Source organism: Anthonomus grandis, chromosome 22, assembly GCF_022605725.1.
Source record: "Anthonomus grandis grandis chromosome 22, icAntGran1.3, whole genome shotgun sequence".
NCBI lineage: Eukaryota > Metazoa > Arthropoda > Insecta > Coleoptera > Curculionidae > Anthonomus > Anthonomus grandis.
In genome coordinates this window covers 13,584,922-13,607,802 of record NC_065567.1, presented here as the reverse complement: position 1 = coordinate 13,607,802, position 22,881 = coordinate 13,584,922, and the positions used below count along the sequence as shown (strand labels likewise).

At 31.8% G+C, this 22,881-nt stretch overlaps 1 protein-coding gene across 7 annotated transcripts in view; it reads left to right on the top strand.

Moving 5' to 3' along the window:
* LOC126748112 (E3 ubiquitin-protein ligase HUWE1) overlaps positions 1–22,881 on the top strand; it is a 62,267-nt gene that overhangs the window by 24,536 nt on the left and 14,850 nt on the right. For 5 of the 7 annotated variants that reach the window (XM_050457125.1, XM_050457123.1, XM_050457122.1 and 2 more), the window contains exons 2-13: positions 13,642–13,935; positions 13,998–14,237; positions 14,292–14,549; positions 14,607–14,878; positions 15,553–15,988; positions 16,327–16,632; positions 17,222–17,440; positions 17,499–18,110; positions 19,207–19,633; positions 19,692–19,825; positions 19,890–20,174; positions 20,940–22,430. In XM_050457125.1, coding sequence (XP_050313082.1) covers positions 13,642–13,935; positions 13,998–14,237; positions 14,292–14,549; positions 14,607–14,878; positions 15,553–15,988; positions 16,327–16,632; positions 17,222–17,440; positions 17,499–18,110; positions 19,207–19,633; positions 19,692–19,825; positions 19,890–20,174; positions 20,940–22,430 — 4,974 coding nt within the window. The remainder of the gene's footprint in view (positions 1–13,641; positions 13,936–13,997; positions 14,238–14,291; positions 14,550–14,606; positions 14,879–15,552; positions 15,989–16,326; positions 16,633–17,221; positions 17,441–17,498; positions 18,111–19,206; positions 19,634–19,691; positions 19,826–19,889; positions 20,175–20,939; positions 22,431–22,881) is intronic. The other 2 variants (XM_050457126.1, XM_050457124.1) reach the window with 2 other exon arrangements.

The following is a 22,881-nucleotide window of genomic DNA, read 5'->3' as shown; positions in this document are numbered from 1 at the left end:
TTAAGAGGAAGCTTATTTTTTTAAGATTAATTATCTTGCACCTGTTATAAATTAAATCAATATTGCTTTGTAGAAGCAAACCGTCACCCCAATTAGTTACAATGCGAAATATCTTTAGCTTGTCAGCAAACAGAAGACTATTGCTTAAAATGTTAACAGATATGTCATAGATAAAAACGGGAAACAAAAAAGGAGCAAGATTGCTACCCTGAGGAGCATTGCTATTTATTTTATTTATTTATTTATTTATTTATTTAAAAAATGTACAGTACAAACATAATTATGTATAATCCTATCTCTAGGTCTGAGTTTCACAAATTTGTTTCATGCACCTAGGTGTTTACCTGTATGTGCAGAAGTGTATTATACATCATTCCTAATATTAAATTATGATACAAGTGAAATAATTTATAAACATATGACCTAAACCCATTATACTTACAAACTGGTGTCTATTTGCCAAATAGGAAGCCAAAAATTAACAACAAGATTAGAATGAAAACCAAGCCTGATAAGTGTCTGAGCAATTGACTATCTTATCAAAGGCTTTGGGGAAGTCTGTGTAAATTATGTCTAGCTGACACTTTTATTATTAGCCTTATTATTTATAGCCTTATATGCAGTCTGAAGAAATAATGTTAAGTTAGTTACTGTTGATCTGAAAGAAACCATGCTGGATTGGTAAAATTAAATCTCTTTGGTGAAAGAGGTTATCATGTAAGCAAATCTTAAAGACTTTAGAAAAGTTTGATATTATGGAAATTGGTGAACATTTTCCACCACATTTTTTTCTCCCAATTTAAAGATGGGACAAATGTTAGCAAATTTCCAGTGTTTTAGTTTACTTCTAGTGTTTAGGTCTTTGAACAAAGAGCTCAGGTAAAGATAGTACAGAGAGGCTTCATAAATACAGAGGCACAAATGAACTATACAATTGACTATAATTCCAGACTAACTATGGATATAACTCCTATTGGCTAGACTCATTAACAATTACTGTGATTACTGTTAGACTGTTTTGTGAACCAGAGAGTATTTAAAGCACAGCTTAAATCTTGAATGTGATGTTGCTGATAGTTATAAATAAGTAGATATGTTTGTCTGTATATTGTATATGAATTTGAATCATTTACTTATTGTGGTATGTTGATTGAATTTATTGGTGGTTCTGTTTATTTTATGTTTAAAATTAGGTTAGGAAACTTTCTTTATTAATAATTATTATCACTTTGTATTTTAATTAAGAGATTGCCTGTTGATAAATAAATAAAATAAAATAAGGGATTTGGTCTTTATCCCTATTAAGAATAATTCTTTTAAAGAGAATCATAATGCAATATATTTTCACAAATAGGTACATATGAAAATATGAACAAATATTGGTTTACATATAAAAAAAAAACACAAAAATGTCAGAAATGTGAAAATAAAAAACAAGAAAACTTAAGAAAGTGAACATAAGGAGCACTAACTCCTTATGTTCAACACTTGGTTGCAAATGTAGTAAAATATGATTAGGCAAATTTGACAAATTTGAAGAAAGAAATATAATAACTATAAACTAAATATAAATAACAGTAATCAGTTGATCATTTCTTAAATTAATATTAAACACAATGGATGATCACAGAGAACAACAATTAGTTAACAATGAAATAATTAATATATAAATAGTTAATCAGTATAAAGACAATTTGGTCAAAGAGAAATATATTATATGTTTCTTGAAGGATTTTATTTCTATTTTCATTTAATATGATTTTCTCTTAAGTCAAGACTAAGATTTAACTTTTTAATTTACTCAGATGGTAAGGTGTAATAAGGTGTAAATCCTTGTGTGTATTTCAAAGATTCTTTATTTTATAATATGGATTCACCCTATAAATAAGTAAAATTATGTTATTAATTTTTGGAGGCATATAGCATAAACAGTTTTATATTGCAGTTTAATTTGTCCTTTGGACTTCTACACTATGATTAATGATTGCGCTTGTAGTTATGATGTGTAATAGAACACTTTTATTTTATTGCGAAAGATAAATATTGTCAAAACTTTTAAATTGAGTTGACTAGTTTTCAGTACAAGTACTTGACATTCTTTAAACAATTTTTATTTGGGAATCTTAAACAACATTATTTTGAGCATTTTTTTGTGCTATTGATGTCTTTAAAACATTGGCATAGGCCGATCCCCACACTACAATTCTATAGCTAATTTCTGATTGTATTAAAGAAATATTTTCAAAAATGAAAATCCAATATAAAAAAACTAAATTTACACTGATACAGGTAAACCTACATAGTACATAAAATACATTTGTATGTACATATAAAAAGAATCATGTAGTTAATTTAGTAAAAAATCTGTTATCTTCTATATATATCTGTTAACTGGTTGTGTCTAAAAGTTTTTCGTCATTCGCGTGATTGTATAGTGCAAACCTGTTTAGGGTCTTCACTGTAAAGCTTCTTCAATAGATGGTGGATTAAATTCTTCTTCGTCCTCAGACCTGCCGTCTTCACCTTGATCTTGGGTATCCTCAATTGTAAGCACCTCCGCTGCAATTTGCTTGTCACCCAAAATACTGTTTGTGTCTAAGTGACTATCAGAATCTATGAAATCAGTCCATAATTCATCAGTTAATTTAAAGTTTTCTTTAATTACAGCTAGAGGCGCATAATCATTTGTATCAAAGTCATTACTTATTTTTCTTGCCAACTCGGCTAAAGGAATGTCATCTTCAGAGTCGGCAGTTTCCAGTGTCTGTTCTAGGAATCCGACATGTTTAAAACAATTAATGATTGTTCCTTGTGATACCCTATTCCAGGCTTTGGGGATCATCGATATTGCGTCCAAAATATTAATGGCAGACTCCTTAGATAACTGATTATTTTCAATAATATTCATTAACTGGAACTCTCTATAATGGACTTTTAAAGATCTTATGATACCTTTGTCAACTGGCTGGAGCACTGATGTGGTATTGGGTGGCAAGAATTGAAGATTAATATTGTTTAAATTTGACACTTTTGGGTGCACTGGGCAACAAAGAGTTTCTTTTCTTTTTCATTGAATTTTCTTTTCTTTTTCATTAGCTCAGAGTCCTAATCTCGCAAGATCTTAATAAACAAAGAAAAGCATTTATGAGATCGACAAACAGGTATTTTCCCGGCCTCCGGTTCCGGTAATTCCCCCAAGAATAACTTGTAGTTATTGGTTACAAATGATGCTGTGTGAATCACACACGTTCGGTCGTTATATCCGGCCTTCCAGATCAAAAATCTTTTACATAAGGACGCTAAAAGCGACTTGGTTGTTGGTTATAGGCAAACTTTTTTAGACTTGCGTTACGTATAAATCCAACCAAACTTCCCAGATTTCGTCGTAATAAGCGACGTCGCTATTGACGCGACTTGTACTGTAGTGTAAAAAAAATTTGAGGGGTGATAGTACTTCTAAAAAATACTTAAAAAAGTTTCTATAAGTATTGGGTTTGTTCAGGGATAACTTTTTTGAGGTTGTTTTTTTTTTCGCGCAATGTGGCTTCATTTTTTAAAAACTACTTTCTTTTTCTACAAAAGATGTACTTTTGTTGCACATAGCCCAGCAATTGCTCAAGCCCAAGAGTTTGCTCTGATGGGTTGTCAACTTGTTAAGCAACATAAACTTATGAAAGTTATGGCGTTTCAAAAGTAATCACATAGTTATTAAATAAATAATTAAAAAATTTCATGATTTTTTTAAACATCTGATCTTCATCTGGCTTTAAAAAATGAAATAATCCAAATACCAAAATCCTTGTAATCCATATATACATAATCCTTGTATAATGTATTCCTTAATTTATTCATAGTTGTGTGACACCTGGAATATGCCTTAATCATATAGTCCCCATTTTATATGTTGCAATGATCTGGAAAGAGTCCGAAATAAACCTATTAGCTTTGCTTATACAATCATGGTCATTGGGAATATTCATCTCTACATGCTATGGCTAGTGACATATGCCTCAATACCAAAATTGATGGCTCAAAATTTCCTAAGATATCTGAATTTAATCCAGTTATATTTAGCCTTGCTGAAGTGTTTGAGGGCATCTGGTGTCTTCCAAACAAACTTAGCTCTGGCCCAGATGTCAGTTTTTTTCTTTTTAAAATGCTGTGTGTACTCACTATGTAAGCCTCTTCACAGACTGTTTAACAAGTTCTCCGAAATGTGGCTTTCCACCTACATAGTCTCTATATTTAAGAATGGGAACCAAAATAATATTGGAGATTACCAATCAATAAGTATTCTATCATCAATTCCTAAACTTTAAAAAATTGTTAATACCATCCTTTTTTTGGCATTGTAAGGTAATTTTCGATACTACAGCATGTGTTTGTTCCTCAAAGATCAACAGTTAGCACTCTACTTTTATGTCAACAAGACATTTGAGGAACATTCTCAACTCAATTTATACACACTACTCCAACGCTTTTGATTGTGTTATCTATTTTATGTTACTGTCAAGTCTTGGGGTTTCCTTGCTGGCTCGTCAAGTGACCAGGTACCTATTTGGTTGGGAGAATGCAGTGTATTAAAATAAAACAATTTTGTTGAGAAGAGATTTTGGTTCTGTCTGGAGTTCCTCAGCTGTCCCATATTGGACCATATTTTTATTTTATATTTATGGAAGTGCTTTAAACACTAAAGCACTATTTTTTGCTGATGACCTGAAAATTTATTTGAAAATTGAGAATATCGAGGCAAACTTCAGGCTTACAATAATATTTTGGTTGAATGGTTTGTTCAGAATGGAATGTATCTGAACACTGGGAAATGCCATTGAATAACATTTTTACAGAAGAAGTGGCTAATAATATCTAATTATTATATAGACTATACAGACCTTAACAGGGTCAATATCATTGCTGACCTGGGGGTGGTTTTGGATGGTATGCTTTTATTTCAATCCTACTTTGATTGACTTGTTTCTAGAGGATTGAGCGGGTTCGGGCTGAAGTATCTGCCCAACTCTGCTGAAGTATCTGTGGCTTCAGTAGGTATACCCACTGCAAAAAAAAATTACCTCGAAACAGTTATTCACAAAATAACCCATAGCCTTGCAAAAATGACCTTCCGATTTTCCAAATAATTTTTCAGTATAACCATTATTATTAGTATGAATTTATAATAGAGAATTTCTTCGAAATCTTATCACATTTTTTAAGCCAACAATTTAAAAAAAAATGTTTTTTAAATTTACTTTTTCAGCGGCCCTTAACATGCATTTTTCCCCCTATACTTTGCCTTTTTTGTCTATTTTTAGGAGTACTAGCAACATCATAAGCAATGTGTCTGCAATGTTAGAATTTTTGATAAAGTTTTATTAATGTTATGCTACTATTAAATGGGTTTTTATAACAACACCTAGGTATTTCATTTTCTCAGATTTCACTGATAGCGCCTTTTTGCTGATTATTAAAACAATTATTGTAATGAAAATTGATATGGTGTTTATGTATAGTCCACATAAATACCATGTCAATTTTCATTCATTCATTCTTTCTCAAACTGTATAGCACATAAAATTAGTTTTATCAGCATTCTATCTGTCTACATAAACTGAAAATAATGTATGTGCCAAAGTATAGACTGCTCAAGAAGTAACTGTAAGTGTATCATTTTTACCTTTGAGTTCTGTTTAGCAAGATCTAAATGATTTTGGTGCCCTGTTACCCCTGTTTAAATACCAATTTAAGTTTTCTTATTCTGATCAAAGCAAGATGCTATTGAATTAGTCATCATGTGACCAATGCATCCATTGGTCATGCATGTTTACTGCATGTTAACCGCACTTAACTTTTCCAAAGTGCTTATTTTAATATGGTGCACAGTCAGCTCTGCCCATTGTGTCCCAGAACTATGTATACTATTAATTATCTATATTATTATTTTTTTTTGGGAAATAAATTTCTTTTGCTTATCTTTATCTTTATCAATCCTAACTGTCAATCTGTAAAATAGTTATTATGGTTAAAATGCACAATAGTTTGATTGCATATCTCTAAAGTATTTGAAAACAGACACAATTATGCAACTAGTCATTATGATGATTCAGTCAATGGTATAATTAAAAGATCTTTTACACTTTTTATTACTTTTATATTGAGGCCAAAAACAGAACAGTAATTCTTATTTTTTAAATAATAATAATAATAATATTTTTTTTAAATAAACATGCCCTGACAGTACTGGGTTTGCCCTTTCTTTTAGATGTCTTCCTATTAGCATCTATGATGCCCCACATGGTGTTGGATGGATTTTGATTAGTCTTATATGTCATTGAACCAACTTATGTTTGAACTGTGATCTGACCATAAATCTTCCACACTTTCCCCCCCATATCTATGCCACAAGCATCAACAGATTCCACATTAATAAAAAAAAAAAAGATTGACTCCATACAGACATTATATTTCTGCTACTGGAGTAAATAAACAAATAATGAAATACAATGAACAGTTATATAGTTTTAGATTATATGTTCCTATATCATAATATGAGATAGGAGATCCTTTAACAATGAAAAGAGTAAAACATTTGTACATTTAAAAATATATAGAAATACTAATAATAATCTGCCTACTAATGCAACTAGTATTGCAGTAACAGTATTAAATTGGAAGAGAATATCGTTATTTGCAATAATGATATATCTTCCAATAACAATAGAAACATTGAAATCTCAATAAATAAGTCTCTAAATTTTCAGCGCCTAAACGGCAACAGAAAAAAACTTACAAAAACTACAATTTTACTATCAGAATTGCAGGGGTTAGAAGTTTAACAAAGTTAGAAGTACGAAAATTGAATTTAGTAAATCATGATAGTGATATAATTGCACTAACAGAAACATGGTTAAAATGTTCTGCTATAACCAGAATATTACTTAGAAAGGACACATATTGAATACTTATATTATTAATATTTATCACAGATCTTATATTTGTTTTCAACACAAACCTTTTTTTTTCTTATTGTATTTAAAAATTTCTAGGAGTTTACCAAATTTTTGCTGATTAATGAAGTATGTGTGTTTCATGAGATCTGATGTTGTCTGTGGATCAGTTCTGGGATGATTCTGAATAAAAAGTTATACAAATCTGAAACAATAAATAATGTAAAATTTAATTTTAAAGAAGCTAATTTTGAAAAGATGTATATGTTATTCCAAAGTAGAAATTGGAATGGCAACCTTCAATTGTTCTGATATTAATGAATCTGTAAGTCATTTTTATCAAATTCTTAATGTAATTTTTTCAGAGTGTGGAAAATTGGATATGGTGAGTAAATATAAAGAGGTTAGACCCAAAGTTTTTCTGGATATTGAAGCCAGTATACTAGCTCAAATCTCTTACCGTGAATGTCGCTAAAATATTACAGATTTTTTTGGTTAGTAGTTTTGTTTTGTTTTCTCGACTGACATACTTCTGTGTCAGGATGGGGTGTGCTCCAAGGACTTTTTTGTTATAGAAGAGTTTTCACACAATAGAGATCAAAAATGCCAATAAAATGCAACAGATCTGTTGGTGCTGATAGGGTTCTATGATATATTATTATTTAAAGTTGCGGCTGTTTCTTAGTAATCCCTCTTTTGCATATTTTTAACCTCGGCTTACAAACTTTTCTTTCTTGGCTTCAAACTATCTTGGCTTGGTCTAGAAGTAAGGTCACTCCAATATTAAAGAAAGAAGACAGGAATGAAGGGATAAACTATCAATCTCTTAGTATTTTGTGTCTGTTTCTGTTTGAAATTAGCTTATTTGATTGATTATTTGATGAAGTAAAGTAAAACATTAAAATTGGTTTTTGCTGAAAAAACCAACATTAACTAACTTAATAACATTTTCCCAGTATGTACACAATGCTTTTAATAAAAGAAAGCAGGTTGATGCAGTGTATACTTATATGGAGAAGGCTTTTTATAAAGTATAAAATTAATGTAACAAAAATTTAACTAAGTTGCTAGGGGAAATAAATTGCTTATTGCGCATAACTTGCTTATTGCTAAAATAAGCAATTATAATAGGAGATATAAAAAAATGGGATTTATTGTTAGATGCACCAAGTATTTTAGCGTTGAATGTTTGACAGTCTGATGTTGTCAGTGCTGGAGTATGGTTGCATTGTATGGTATCCACAATATGAAATATGGTCTAAAACTATAAAACGTGTGCAACGTAAATTCCTAACATATATGTTTTTCAAAAGGCGTGGTTATTATCTGAATCAAAGCTATAATCAGTTATTATTATTGCAGTATGTTTTTTTCCCACTAATTTAATAATAAGCAGATCTGTTTATGAAGCGATTTATTTTCTTTTTGTTTAAAATAAATACAGAAACCCTTTTTATTTAGTGAAAATAAAATTGTAACATATAGTGTGATATTGATATTACTATATTGCTAGAGTGGTATAATGTTTTATATTTCTTACGGAACCTTGTGTGTCAGAAGTTCAATAGGCTTTCCTTGGAAAATCTTCACACCAAGATTTGCCTTTTATATATGTACAAGATCTTAACCAATAAAATTAATTCTCCAGAAATACTTTCAATGCTTCCATTCTTTGTCAATACTGGTAGCACTAGATAAAGAAAGACTTTTAATTTGGATTTTTCGGGGGCAAACATTTTGAAGACTTCACCAATCTATAAAATGTGCAATTTTTCATAATATTTATGCTAGTGACTTACTTGTAATATTAGTTATAAAAATTATATAATTATTATAATAAAATTGTATGTTAGGGCCTTTTCGCTGTTCATGGATTGTAAACATATAAAAAATGAATTCCCAAGATTGATCAGAAGTTTGGTTGTAAAATAGGGATAAACCTACATGTGTTATTGGATGACATACCTTCCTTTTTTATAATACCTCATATCTTTCATATTCAGAAGTTATGCTTATATCCTGTCTTAGGTGATTGGCAGATTCAGCTGAAGTATATGCCCATTTGATACTGGTGTCTGTGAAGAAAAAGATATTGTCAATACAAGTACCACCTCTTGTTATTTAGTCAGTTTATACTGCCTACAGGTTAAAAAATATTTTTGTTTTACCTATATGTACTCTTGAGGTTACAATATTTGAAACTGCAATAGTGTATTTATTTTCTATCCTGGTTTACCAGAGACATGCCACCACATTACACACACTTATCCAAAACTAACAAACTAAATTCTTTAAAGGAGACAATTACTGAGAAAGTACCTGAACACAGGAATTCTTATGTGCATTGATATATATTCTAGACCTTTTGGTCAGTCTTTAGTTATTTCCTAACAGTTTTAAGTTATTTATTGATCTTATCATAATTGGAAACAAGTTATAAGGTTTCAGGGCTACATAATTAAGAAACATAAGGTGAAATGTTTGGTAATTTTTAACAGGTAAAGTAAGAAAATTGTTAGATATCCATTGTTGTATGAAAAGTACCAAAACAGCCAGACAGAGACCTAGAAACATTAAAATTTTCAGTATAAATCCAGACACTTTAATGCAATTTTCAACATTTAAATACTTTAAAATTAAAAAAAAAAGACTGATTGTACCTCCTCCCACATGATGATTTCTTGTTGAAAATTAGCGTTGGCTCATTTAGCGCCTCAACTTCTTCTTTAAGCTAGTGTTCAGTAAAACATAGAATGTCTGCTTTCATATCATAAAGTGTAGCCTCCAGATCACCCTGCTGACTGCACAAAAATGTTACATTAACAGGTAAGACTTTTAAGACCATAGTTCAGGTGACATAGTTTCTGTTCTCTTACTGACTGGTTCAGAGAGCTTAAAAGAACTTTTAAATTTGTCCTTTTGTGTCCGCATTTTGAAACAAGTAGTACTATCAATTCCAGTATTCTTTAAGTAATCAATAATTTTGTCAGAAGTGGTGTCAGGGTGAAAAAAACGAAAATCCAAGCTTTTACTCTGGGACTTGCCACCATTAGCTATGTAACATTTTGATTAGTTTTCTTGTTTGGCTCAGGGTGCTGATTTTTTGGCTTTCCTTCACATTTTTCTATTAATTTTATGTGTTTTTAGTATTTTTTTCTACAGTAACTTCCTCACCATAATCGATGTTTTTGTTTGTTTTCCAAACAACACAATCTACTTCTTCTGCTTCCTTCATGGAACCTACTTATCTTTGCTGATTTCCTGCTGATATCATTGGAATGAAGCGTGCCATTTAGACACCCTTTATACAGATTTCTCCAAAGCGTTTGATCGAATTAACGATGCAATCTTAATTACTAAAATGAAAACCATGGTCTACATGGTCAGCTTGTAATGTGGTTGGAGTCTTACTTGCCTGTTGGAATACAGATAGAGCAGTTTAAAAATGTTCATTGGGTGGAGATCAAGCTACCTTCTGGAGTATCGCAGGGTTCTCACCTTGGTTACTCTTTAACATTTATGTTAATGATATCTCATCTTGTTTTCTTCATACAAATTTTCTTATGTTAGCAGAAGGTCTGAAGTTGTATGTGAAGGTTTACAGAACGGGTGGTTGCGCTAAGTTACAGTTATATTTGAACCTCTTGGTTCAATGGTGTGATTAAAATGTTATGGAGCTAAACATTGAGAAGTGTCCTGTGATGATTTTTAGTAGTGGTAGAATTCCTATTGAGTATGTCTACAACATAAATTAATGTCCTTTGGTTAGTGTGTCCTAAATTAGATACTTGGGAGTCATACTTGATTATCAGTTGTCATATGAACCTCACATATTCTGAATTATCACAAATTCTCTTCAAATCTTGGGTTTTATTAAGCTTTGTACAAGAGATTTCATTAATCAGTCATCCATCAAATTATTGTTCTGCTCTGTTCTGCGTCCACACCTGATTAACACTTTGGTTAACCGGAAGGATTAATAATAATGCAGCATCTCGATGTACAAGATAACCATTCCTTTTACGTTCGCATCCATCGTACTAACTATGGCATATAGCTATTCAACACGTTCATTTTCAGGGGGTCTCGTCTTGCAAATCAGCATTCTGACAAGCTTAACTATTTTTCAAATAAAGATGTAATTAGACAGCTCTCTGACTGCCTGTAATGGTACTGGTATATTGAGATTGTTGTTTTGTTCCTGGGATATGTAAAATGGCTAGTCCTATGTTATAATTTTTTTTGGTGTCTAAACTTATCTTGTTCCTTTGACTGTGCAAATTACAATTATATTAGTTCTATTTGATTTAATTTTAATTCTTAGGTTTATAAAAATTTGTGCTTGAACCATGGATAAGTAAATAAATACATTTAGTACCTAAATTAACTCCTTAAAATTTTGTGTCAAACCACAGTATAGAAAGTGAATTTCTTCAATGCATTAAGGGAAAGTCTATTGGCAAAAACCGGGCATAAATATTTTATTGCTCTCACCTACCATGTCTAACACAGGATCAGAAGCAAAGTACTAGATAACATTACTAGTGTTTTCTGGATATAGGGCTGCATTTACAATATTTTCGAAATTATTCAATTTAAAACAGATAGATTATACTCTAGTAAATTCAATGTGCCCTCCATCAATAGCCATACATGTTGTAAATAAGTAAATAAATCAATACAAAGGCCTTTATTTTATCCTCATCAAAGGGCAGCAATGCTGTTAACTGAGTACAAGGAAATGCTTACAAAAAATTAAATCATTTAAAAATATAGAAATAAAATACAGTTATTCAAACTATAAAACCAAAATACAAAAATTACTAGCTACAAAAATTATTGAGATTAAACTTTGCAAATAATATATATTATAAATTTTACAGTTAAATAAAATACAGTAAGAAATGTAACACAAATGATAACATACTAAATGAAATAAAATCAACTATTGCCTTATAGTCTTATTTATTGTTGGCTTTAAAGCAATATTTTTTTTAGATTCTTTTGAATTTTGCAAAAAGCCATCCCCTGACTTATTTATTTATTGAGCTGTGAAGCACAGAAACAAAATGATCTCTGAAAAGTCTCACCAACTGTACATGTTATTCAAATATGTCTACTGGATCCTGTTTTAAGCTTACACTTACGCTACTACACAAGTAAAAAGGATAATTATTTTTTAGGAGTTATAACTCTGTAATAAGTTATAAGAAATGGCAATAATAAAATTTTCCCCTGTTTGCACATTTAGCCATTTCAGATCTTTCATCAATCCAATCTTCTTAAACCATAAATAAAGTGAATGCAGTTCACTGTGTAAAGTAATTACAGAGTGACAAAAAAAAGCTTCACAAAGTTACCTTTTTAAATTAAGATCGAATAGATTCTTACTTTTATACAAGTTTCTCAGGGACATGTATACTAGAAATTCCAGTTTTCGGGATCGGGATCCCGTTTTGAAATCCCGGGATAAAAATTCAAATCCCGGGATCCCGGGACCGATCCTAATTATATTTTGAATAAAATATTTAACAGTAATAACAGTATTTCGAGCAAATAAAAATGCAGTTAACTGAAAACAAATTATTTAGAAATTCAGAACTAAAAACATTTTCAGTACATTTGTACATTACGTATTACATATTACATACCTAGGTACCTACTACCTAACAACCTAACTAAAAAGTCTAAAAACAAACTTGAGACAGAAACACATCCTTCAAAAAAGAAATAAATACAAAATAACTTTGAAATTAAACAGTTAGTTTTGTTTATAAAAAATAAAATATGCTCTTAAAAACACTAAAGTATCTAAAGATAAATCACTTAAACGAGATCTAAGTTTAGTCGCAAATGTGACCGCCGAAGAAAAGGCTCTTTCAGCTTCGACACTTGTTGGCAGTACTGTCAGTAAATATTCATAACTATATGTTACAAAAAATCGGGATTTTCGGGACATACAGCATTCCCGGGATTTTCGGGATTAAAAATGTCCCGGGATCCCGGTCTGGAAACTCTAATGTATCCCCTTTGAACTACTTTACATACCTGTGCATTAAATTTTAAATGTTTATAAAAAAGAACACCTAAGTTTTTGATTCTGTTACATTTAATATCATCTCTATCATCATAATCATATTTAAGCAATTGTGAGCAGCAAGTTGGAATTGGCGGTTGCTTGTTTCGACGTTTTATGGCTTCTTCAGGAGTTTTACAGGGTTTGCATCTAGGTCCTCTCCTTTTCAATCTATTTATAAACAATCTTGCTCTTCTCCTAAAGTCAACATGTCTCATATACTGACGATTTAAAACTGTATAGGTTAAATTAAATTATCATAATTTTTTATAATGAGTTAATAAGTACAAATATCTTATGAGCAGATGAAAAATGGCGTTTTAATATATAAGAGAAATTTTAGAAACCAGACACTTATCAAATTAAAGGGAAGTCCACATCTAAATAGACAACATAAAAATATATAGAGTGACTTGTTGAAAAAAAGTTTACTTGTTACAAAGTTGGATATTGCAAAATTTGAATGTCAATATTTAACGCCGTATTTAGTTGTTAAGCAAAAACCAAAAAAATTAAGAAAATGATTCATTAATTACTAAAGCTTTTTTGCTTTATCACGATACAATGTCAAATACAAGGCCGATTTCAGCGATTCTTTTAGATAATAAATCTTATTTATAGTTCTCAGAAAATGCCGAGCTAGAAGACCTCATAATGAAGATAGATAGATCAAGAGTGAGAAAAAGCACTTCAGAGGTGCCTGTTGAATGCCAGCAATTAATTGACAGGCTTCAGCAGTGTTCCCGCACAGAATTACTTGAAGAATTATCAAAAATCAATACATGGACTTTCGGGAAATGCGAGTTGCTTCATTGGGCACAAGTTTTAGACATTTTCGATCGTATTTTAGGAAGTGCCGCCGAAAAGTGTGAAGATTGCCCTTGGGCTTTAAAATGTGATAGTTATAGTGGAAAGGTTAGTTTAAATTACTAAACATTGAAAAATTTATTGTTTTTGTGAATGTTTATTGTTTTTAGGATAAAATGCTATTAATATGCATATTAAGGTTTACAAGTCTACTGATAGAACATTCATTTTCGCGTCATCTTTATAATTCAATGGAACATCTTTTGGTACTACTGATGGCAAATGAGATGAACGTCGTTCTAGAAGTTTTAAACCTGCTTTATATGTTTTCTAAAAGAAGTAATTTTATTACTAGACTTAAGACTGAAGAAAAAGATTGCCTGTTGTCACGCCTTCAATACCTAGCAGAGGTAAATCAATAAATTAATAGTGTGAAGATTTGCATTTTTTTTTTTTAATTTTAGAGCTGGGGTGGCAAGGAAAACGGCTTCGGTTTAGCTGATTGCTGTAATGAAAAGAAAGGTGTACCAGCATCCGCAACAACTTTACATGTCGAATTTCACAAAGAAGACTCAAAAAATGGCAAAGCAGAAAGTCCCAAAGGACAGAAGTCATCTGCAGTCAATATCATCCATATTGAACATATTGATAAACTACACAAAACTCCTGCTGAGATTATGAGACAGCTTGTTAGCATGTACTATGTGCCCCAAGATAAAGAAGTTTGTATTTATCCTTAACCTCTGATTCAGCAGAATACATATCTTTCTTTTTTTCAGATGTGGCTGTTTACACATGTTAGACTAGCCTGCCAATTTGCTAACTTTGAAAAAAGATTAAAAAATGTCCAGGCTAGACTTCAAGCCTTGTCAGTCTTGGTTTACTCAAATGCTATCCAGGACTCCCAGTCAAATCTACTATACAATGGTCTTTTAGAAGAGCTCGTTGAAGTTGTAGAGCTTTCAGACTTGCAACTTACTGATATTAGATGTGCTGCTTTGAGAACTTTAACTGCCATTATTCATTTAGATAGAAACCCTCAGTTCCCCAAGTAAGTGCTAAATACTTTTTTTAATGATCTCTAGAGAATTTAAATTATATAATTTTTAAACCCAAAAAATGACATTGCATTTTTATCAATGTTTGACATGTCAAAGAAAACAATGAATAAGTAAAGTATTTTTTTTATTATATTCTTTGATACCTGCAAGAGTGCTCTTTGCCACCCTTTTATATATTTTCTAGAGCGTATGAAAAATATTTTTAGAATTTTAATTATATTTTATACAAAGTTTAGATGGATGAATCTTGGCTAAATAGTTTTATTTTATTTAAAGGGGAACGAACACACAGATAAGAAAAATTATATATAAGAGTCACTATTTTTGAATTCTCTAACTTTTCTTTCTCCATTCTTCCCTCATTGCCTTGTTCTAGTAGCAAGTACCACTTTTAGTATTTTCCATTTCCTTACTTAGCGGAATATTTGAAGAACCTTTTCTTTTACATGGATATATTATTTTATTTAAAAAATTGAACTTTTAGACAAAACTTACCTAATTTTTATCAGATTTTATAATTTTAAATTGAATTAGTCTCAATATTTTAAAATCCTACAGTTAATTGTCAAACATTTATGCTACGTCATTATTTTATTCAGAGAGTTGTTGAGTCATTTTTGAGCTTTGTAAGTTTTTATCATGTTTTTTATTATTTTTTTTCCAGTTCAATGGGAGAGATCAGTTACGAAGATTTTTTTTTTTACAGTAGAAGGCCTGGTTCTAGATTAAATAGCATTATAGATGTAACAGGAGCTAGCCAATATCATGGCTTTCTTCCTGTTTTGGTGCGTAATTGTATAGCGTCATTAACTAGTCAACGAGATGCTGGTTCAAAAATGACCAACGGTCCTTCATCTTCTGAACCTGGACCTTCAAGCGCTGCGTGCGACATGGAAAAGGCTGATGACCTGCCATCCATTTCTGCAAGTTCCGATGTTGAAAACAACCAATTTCCCGTAAGCTTGACAACCGCGCTGTTCTCCTTTTTATATCATTTAGCCAGTTATGATGCTGGAGGAGATGCCTTAGTGTCTTGTGGAATGATGGAATCACTTTTACAAGTAATCAATTGGCAAGGATACGAACTTGATCATATAACAGTGAGTAATTAGGAACTAAATAATAAAGTAACTTTATAAATAGACCTTAGGCAAATTGTAATTGGCAATTGCAAAATAAAATTACGGTAGACCAGAATTATTAGTAATGCTACTTTTATGCAATATATCATTTTTTTTTGCATTAAAATAGGCACTATAGTCAAAAATATACAGGTTACAATTTTCAGATATTTAATAATTTTAAACGACTATTAGGACATAAGAATATATTTATTAAATATCACTGGCTCCTAATTTCCTAATGTATTATCTATAGTATACATAATATAATAGGAAATAAAATAGTAGCATAATAAGGGATTTTTTCTTTTCGACAGTTCGTAACACGAGCCGTTCGTGTCATAGACCTCATCACCAATATTGATATGGTGGCATTTCAAGCACATGGGGGCCTAACGAGCTTCATCAACCGTTTAGACTTAGAAGTTGAGAGCTGTAAGGACGACCAGCTGTACATAATCTTGCCTCCAGAACCCAATTTTGATGAAAATGCTCCTCCACAACCTGATGAGGAGTATAACTTAGAAATGTTACATGTGGTTATCAACACAATAAAGAGTTGTTTGCCCCAGCGGGCTGCACTCCTCAAATCTCTCCTAAATTTTCTTAAAAAAGCATTCCAAGTGAGTTTAATATTAGTCTTATCATAAATACCCCTATATTATTATAACTTTCTATTCCCTATTTATTGTTAAGCGAATGTGGGAAATAATGTAATTAAGGGTCTAGAATTCTGTGAGCCACAATCTACTGAATATTGAAAATTTAGATCTTAACTGCTATATTTATTGTCACTGAAATTTGTTGGATACCTATTAACATTAGGCTATTCACAATAACTATATTTATTATCCTATTTATTTTTTTTTTAAATAATGGTTTGTTCTATACTACATATTGATTTTAGCAAATCTCCTCTATATTAGCAATTTATATGTAACTAATATTCGATATAATGAATTCAAATCCTATTAAATGTTTTCATGATCAATTTTTCTTAGTTACCATTTTATTTCTAAATAATTTGCATTAATGTACTTATTAATGATCTTTTATTAGGAATATATTCAAATAATTACTACAATATTAAAACTTTCGTTATAAGGTTAACAAAATTAATAATAATATTAAGGGTCTTTCACTTTCTTTTATCCAGTGTATTTGTAAGTTTTGATTAAGTAATCTGATGTTAACGTTGTATTCTTTTTACAGGATGCTACGTTTGCGGAGAGTATTCGCCATTTGATGGAAGGTCCTCTGCCTAATGCATTAAAGAACATTATTGTGAATGCAGAATATTATGGACCTTCATTATTCCTGTTAGCCACAGATGTTGTTACTGTTTATGTTTATCAAGAACCTGCTTTGTTAAGTGCTTTGCAAGATAATGGATTGACAGAGGTTGTGTTACATGCTCTACTAGTGAAAGAAGTAATCTATAAATTGTATGCAATTTTAAATATTAACCTTAATATATTTTTTTCTTTAGGTTCCTGCCACACGGGAAGTTTTGGGCTCCCTGCCAAACGTTTTTAGTGCACTTTGTTTAAATGCACGTGGATTAGAGTCTTTTGCTAAACACAAACCCTTTGACAAATTATTTCACATACTATTGTCACCAGTATATTTACCTGCCATGCGTAGAAGGCGAAGTGCAGAGCCAAATACGGACACGGCTTGCAGCTTAGGTAGTGCAATGGATGAATTGATGAGACACCAACCAAGTTTAAGACAGGATGCCACTCTTGCTATAATTAGCCTTCTTGAGGAATTGGTATATATGGGGACTGACCCTAAGTATGTTTGTTGGAGACCTCATGGAAGATCAGAAGTAGTCACGACGACACCTGGTAGGCCCGCCCCTACAGAAGGATCTTCAGATGAAGAAGATGAAGACGAAGATGAAACATCTACGAGTTCACAAAACGCAAATGCCCAGGGTCAAGCAGAAAATAACAGCAACGTAGTGCAAACACCAACAGCTGGAAGTGAGAGGCAGCCCATAGCTTTGATTGACTATGTTCTTAATGCTATGAAATTTATTGATGCTATCCTGAGCAATAACTCTACGGATGACCACTGTCGCGAATTCGTACAGAAAGTAAGAGCATTTCATATTATGATACCTAAATTTATTCTAATTAAAAAAAAATAAACAGCCTTTGAATCATATTTCTTGTTAAAAGAATGCATTAATATGAGCGTGATTATATTCGTGATATATTCTGAATACATTTTATATAACATACCATATGCCTGAACTCAGCGGTTTATCAAATTAAACATAATGGACCAATGAAACGTACAATATTTATTGCATCTGATGTTCAATTGGTTTCATTTACTGCAAGGCATTTTTGACGTCGGTAAATGACTTCTAATATCTTCTTTCTTCTCTTCTTCTTTTTCTTTCTTCTGCAGTCTAATTTCTTGTCAAATTCAATCAATATTATTTGGTCTATCTACATAAATTTTGGACCTCAAACGTAAGAAAAAAATGTAATGAGGTTATATATGGTGACGTTGGGGTCCTTTCAATCAAGAAACTGTCGAACGGCGACCGCAGTTGCAAGTGAGGAGGTATGTCTTTACTAGACATGTCAACCTCTTGTATTTAATTAAAAATTTATTAGTTCTATTCCAAAACAACAACTCTCGTTTCAACTTTCTGTGAGGTAAAATAATTATATATTTTAATGCACTTGATTATATTTCAGTGAAATATATGTACAAATCGTATAGTGATATTGATTAACCCTATATCAACAGAAAATGTATAGATAATAAAAAATACTGAGTTAACAATAATAAATATGACTATTCAAAAAAGGCTGCTTCCAATTTAAAGCCAACAGCTTTAAATGGCCCGGCTGATTGACCGAAAGCTGATCCTCAAATCATAGGGTCTGGCTAAAACGTTTAATCAAATATTCATTTATATGAAGACATTTGCTTTGTAATACTTTAAATGAAATTTTACTTCGTCTTATTAAGGTAGGTAAAGGGTGGTTTAGGTATGTAAAGGGTAAAGAGTATTTCTACGTACGAAGAAAAGTAAATACGAAAAGAAGTAAATCAAAAACGTTTTAATAAAAATCGATTCAAAAAAATTCAATCGATTTAATTAAAATCGTGTATATTTAAAAGAAAAAAAAAATCAATTATAAGTAGTTTTTTGAACGTTTGAAAATGTTTAGGGTGGTTTGAAGCCCCTACTTCAGTTACTTGGATTGCCGAATTTACCAGCCGACTGTCCGGTTACTAATCCTGCTCAGGCTGTAGCAACGGTCTGTAAGAGCATCTTGAATCTAGCTCATGAGCCGTTCTTATTTCAAGAAGGTCTACAACAGCTCAGCGATGTATTAGATCGTTTGAAGCCCCTAACAAATCCCCCAGAAGAACCTGTTGTCTTAGGTGGCTCTAGACTTCTTATGGAGCTAGCAAATGCGCCAGATCCTGCTGCTGCCTTTAATAATTCTCAGGTCACTCCTTTATTGCACGCTATGGGTGCCGCGCATGGGTATGTACTTATGTTCGTTCACGTTTGTCGCACTGGGCAAACTGAAATAAGAAGTTTGTCTCTTCAACACTGGGGCAAAAAGGAGGGAGTTAAAGTTTTAAGAGGTGTGTATATTGTGTCTGAAGTTTTGTTCCCAAATTGTATTTACATTTTTTTGGGCAGGTTTAGCAGAGTTATATACTGCATTAGTTTGGGAAAGTACACTGCTGCTGGCATACTGTAGTGATGATTTGATCCCATCTGAATGCGACTTTACTCGTGAGAGCATAGAAAAGCTTAATCACTTCTTTGATAGAGTAAGTAAATTGAGTGTGTGAGTGTACCTCGTGCCTCGAGTACCTCTAACCCTGCATTTTTTAGTGCGAAACTACGCAGCCACCATCAGAAAATTCTTCAAATCAGAATTCGACGCTGGATCCATTAGCTAACAGTACTATGGAACTGGATGGAAGTGATGTTCCAAAACCTGATAGTAGAAATTTGAAGTATATAAAGCCTCTATTGGGTGCCTCTTCTAGATTAGGGCGAGCCTTGGCAGAATTATTTGGACTATTAGTGAAATTATCTGTAGGATCTCCAGTACGGCAACGAAGAGGTCAAAATATTGTAGCTGCACCGCCAATACCGACTATACCCGCCAAGAAGGTAAGTTGCTTAGAGACGAGAGTTTACAGTTGTTTTTGTTTTTCACAAAAGTGGACTTTTCTATTTTTATAGTTTCATATTTACTTTTTTTTTAATGAAACATCCTGTAATATTTGGATTTTATAAGGAGAATTTGATTTCAAGACAATTTTACGTCAGTGAGTTTCATTGTCATAGTGTCATATTTAAACTTTGCAACTTTAAACTAGCTATGTGTAACGTGTATTAGATTCTTTTGCTAAACGCAACAAATCTTTTTTCAGATATACCAAGTTAAGTTTTACTAAATACTTAAATTTCCTTTTTGAGATACAGCTAATTTAGAGAACAGAAAAAACCTTTGAATTGAAATAACAATTTTTATACTCTAAATAAAATTAGAATATGCCAATGTCGGATATCTTTGTATAGACTAAAAAAATTTTGATTATTATGGGTTATATTAATACAATATCTTAGGAAGAGCTCGTCAAACACCTACATTAATCTCTGAGGATTGACACATCCGAAACTAGTAGGATAATTATTTAAAGAATAATAAAGGGCCTAAAATGTGTTTTTACACACAATACTTAAGGTCCGAACAAAAAAGTATTAAATATGAAAATAAAATCAATTATTAAAAGTCATATAATTAATGTCCCTGTTAATTATTACATACATATTACAACTTAATTATTCATCATTTTTTGAAATTTAATGTTCTTTCTTTTTCATTGTAATAACACAGGCTTATCGAGATTTTGCCACAATCTTATTTTCCAGATTTGTTTTCAGGTGGCCCTCGCACTCAACTTGCTGCTTTCTAAAGGCTTAGATTGTGACCTATTGCCCCCATCGCCGTCACCAAAATGCCGGCTTACTTTCCTGATTTGCAGCGTTGGATTTACCAGTCCGATGTTATTTGACGAACGAAGATTCCCATACCATTTGATGCTTAAAAAATTTGTCACTATGGGCGGCCAAACTGTGTTTTTCAAAACATTTAAATGGGCCTTAAATAATTCTTACGGAGTAGGACCTAGTGACGTAAACACTCTTCCGGATGGAACTCTTGGGTTTCTCGATGCTTGGCTTACTTTACTTGAAAAAATGGTAAATCCTAAGGCCATCTTAGAAACACCTCATACAATAACCACAAGGCCAAATTCGTTGTTTAACTTTGACCCACTACGATATTTAATCCAAATTCAAAGATTAGCGTTTGATTGTATTGAAAGACTTTGGAAGAACACTCCAATCACATCTTATGGAACCCGTATTACGGAGACTGTGTTGACTATTTTAAAACATTTTTATGAAGGAGAAAAAATAATAAGAGAGAAGTTAAAGGAGCAAGCCGATTCCAAAGAACAAGCAGGTCCTTCTTCTAGTAGTACGGCACCTCTAACAGCAAGAGTCAACGAAGATAGCCTAAAACAATTGGTTGATATGGGTTTTTCAAGAGAAAGTGCTGTAGAGGCTTTGTTACATTCTAATACTTTAGAACAAGCCACGGATTATCTATTATCCAATCCACCTAATGCCAGGGCATCAACATCTAATGCTGCCGAGCCTACTGATCCGGAAGATGATCAAATGCTTACTGCTATAGCCATTTCACTTGGTATCAATAACATCTTAGAAAATCCAATAGCTACTATTGACGAAATCCGAGATATGCTTGATGAGTACGGCGAGACTGCCCTCTCAATGGCTTTAGACCTGTTGGACAAAATGCCTGAGTTGGTACATAAAGCTTGTGAGCTTTTAGTGACAATAATGAAACGCAATGGTATAGAATATAGGGATGCACTTTTGGATTCCATGGTGCATCACCTTACAATCAATGCTCAAGAGTTGAGTCAACAGATGTATCTGGCTGAATTAAAAAAAATAGACTTTAAAACAGTAGCAGAAATTCAAGCTGGCAAGAAGCTAGCTAATTATACGCATTTGTTTATACTCTTTTATGAAGTTGTATCGTACTTTGAAATGAAGCTACCATTTATGGCTATGTATGGAACTCCTTTGTTAGATTTAATCATACAAATAGTAAGACAAGCAGAATATTTGATCAATGAAGCTTTTGTTGAATCGCACGAAGTAATTTGTCCGAAATGGCTCGCGCCTTGTTTGCTTCTGATTGATGCCTATTCAAAGGTTGCTAGCCGTACGGACCGTAAGTGTAAAATGCACATTAGTACCACTAGGATTTGGCAATGGTATGATTTAACAACAGGACGTTGGACACATTATTCAGCTGCCAATAACAAGGTACGTTATTTTATTTTAATATTAACTTATTATTTTTTTAAATCCAATTTATTTTTCATGAATCTTTAATTAAATTATTATATATATATGCAGCGTTTTCATTTCAAAATAAACTACCCTTAATAACGTTTAAAAAAAAAACACGTCAATCTACATATAAAGGGAGACGTTTAATTTTATATTTGACAATACATCCTCACCTCCAGCTAATCTCACTTTGATAATTCAAATATATTTATTGTCCAATAGGAATCTAATTCTAATCACTAAGACAATATATGAAAGTATATATGAAGTATGCATATATCATGAAAAATAATAATAATCATATAAAAACATAACTAACAGGTAATCATAAAATATATATAAGAGGTACACTAATAGGTTTATAATATTATTTGACGATAGTTTTTTAAAATGACGAGGAGATATGTTAAAGAGATCGACATTC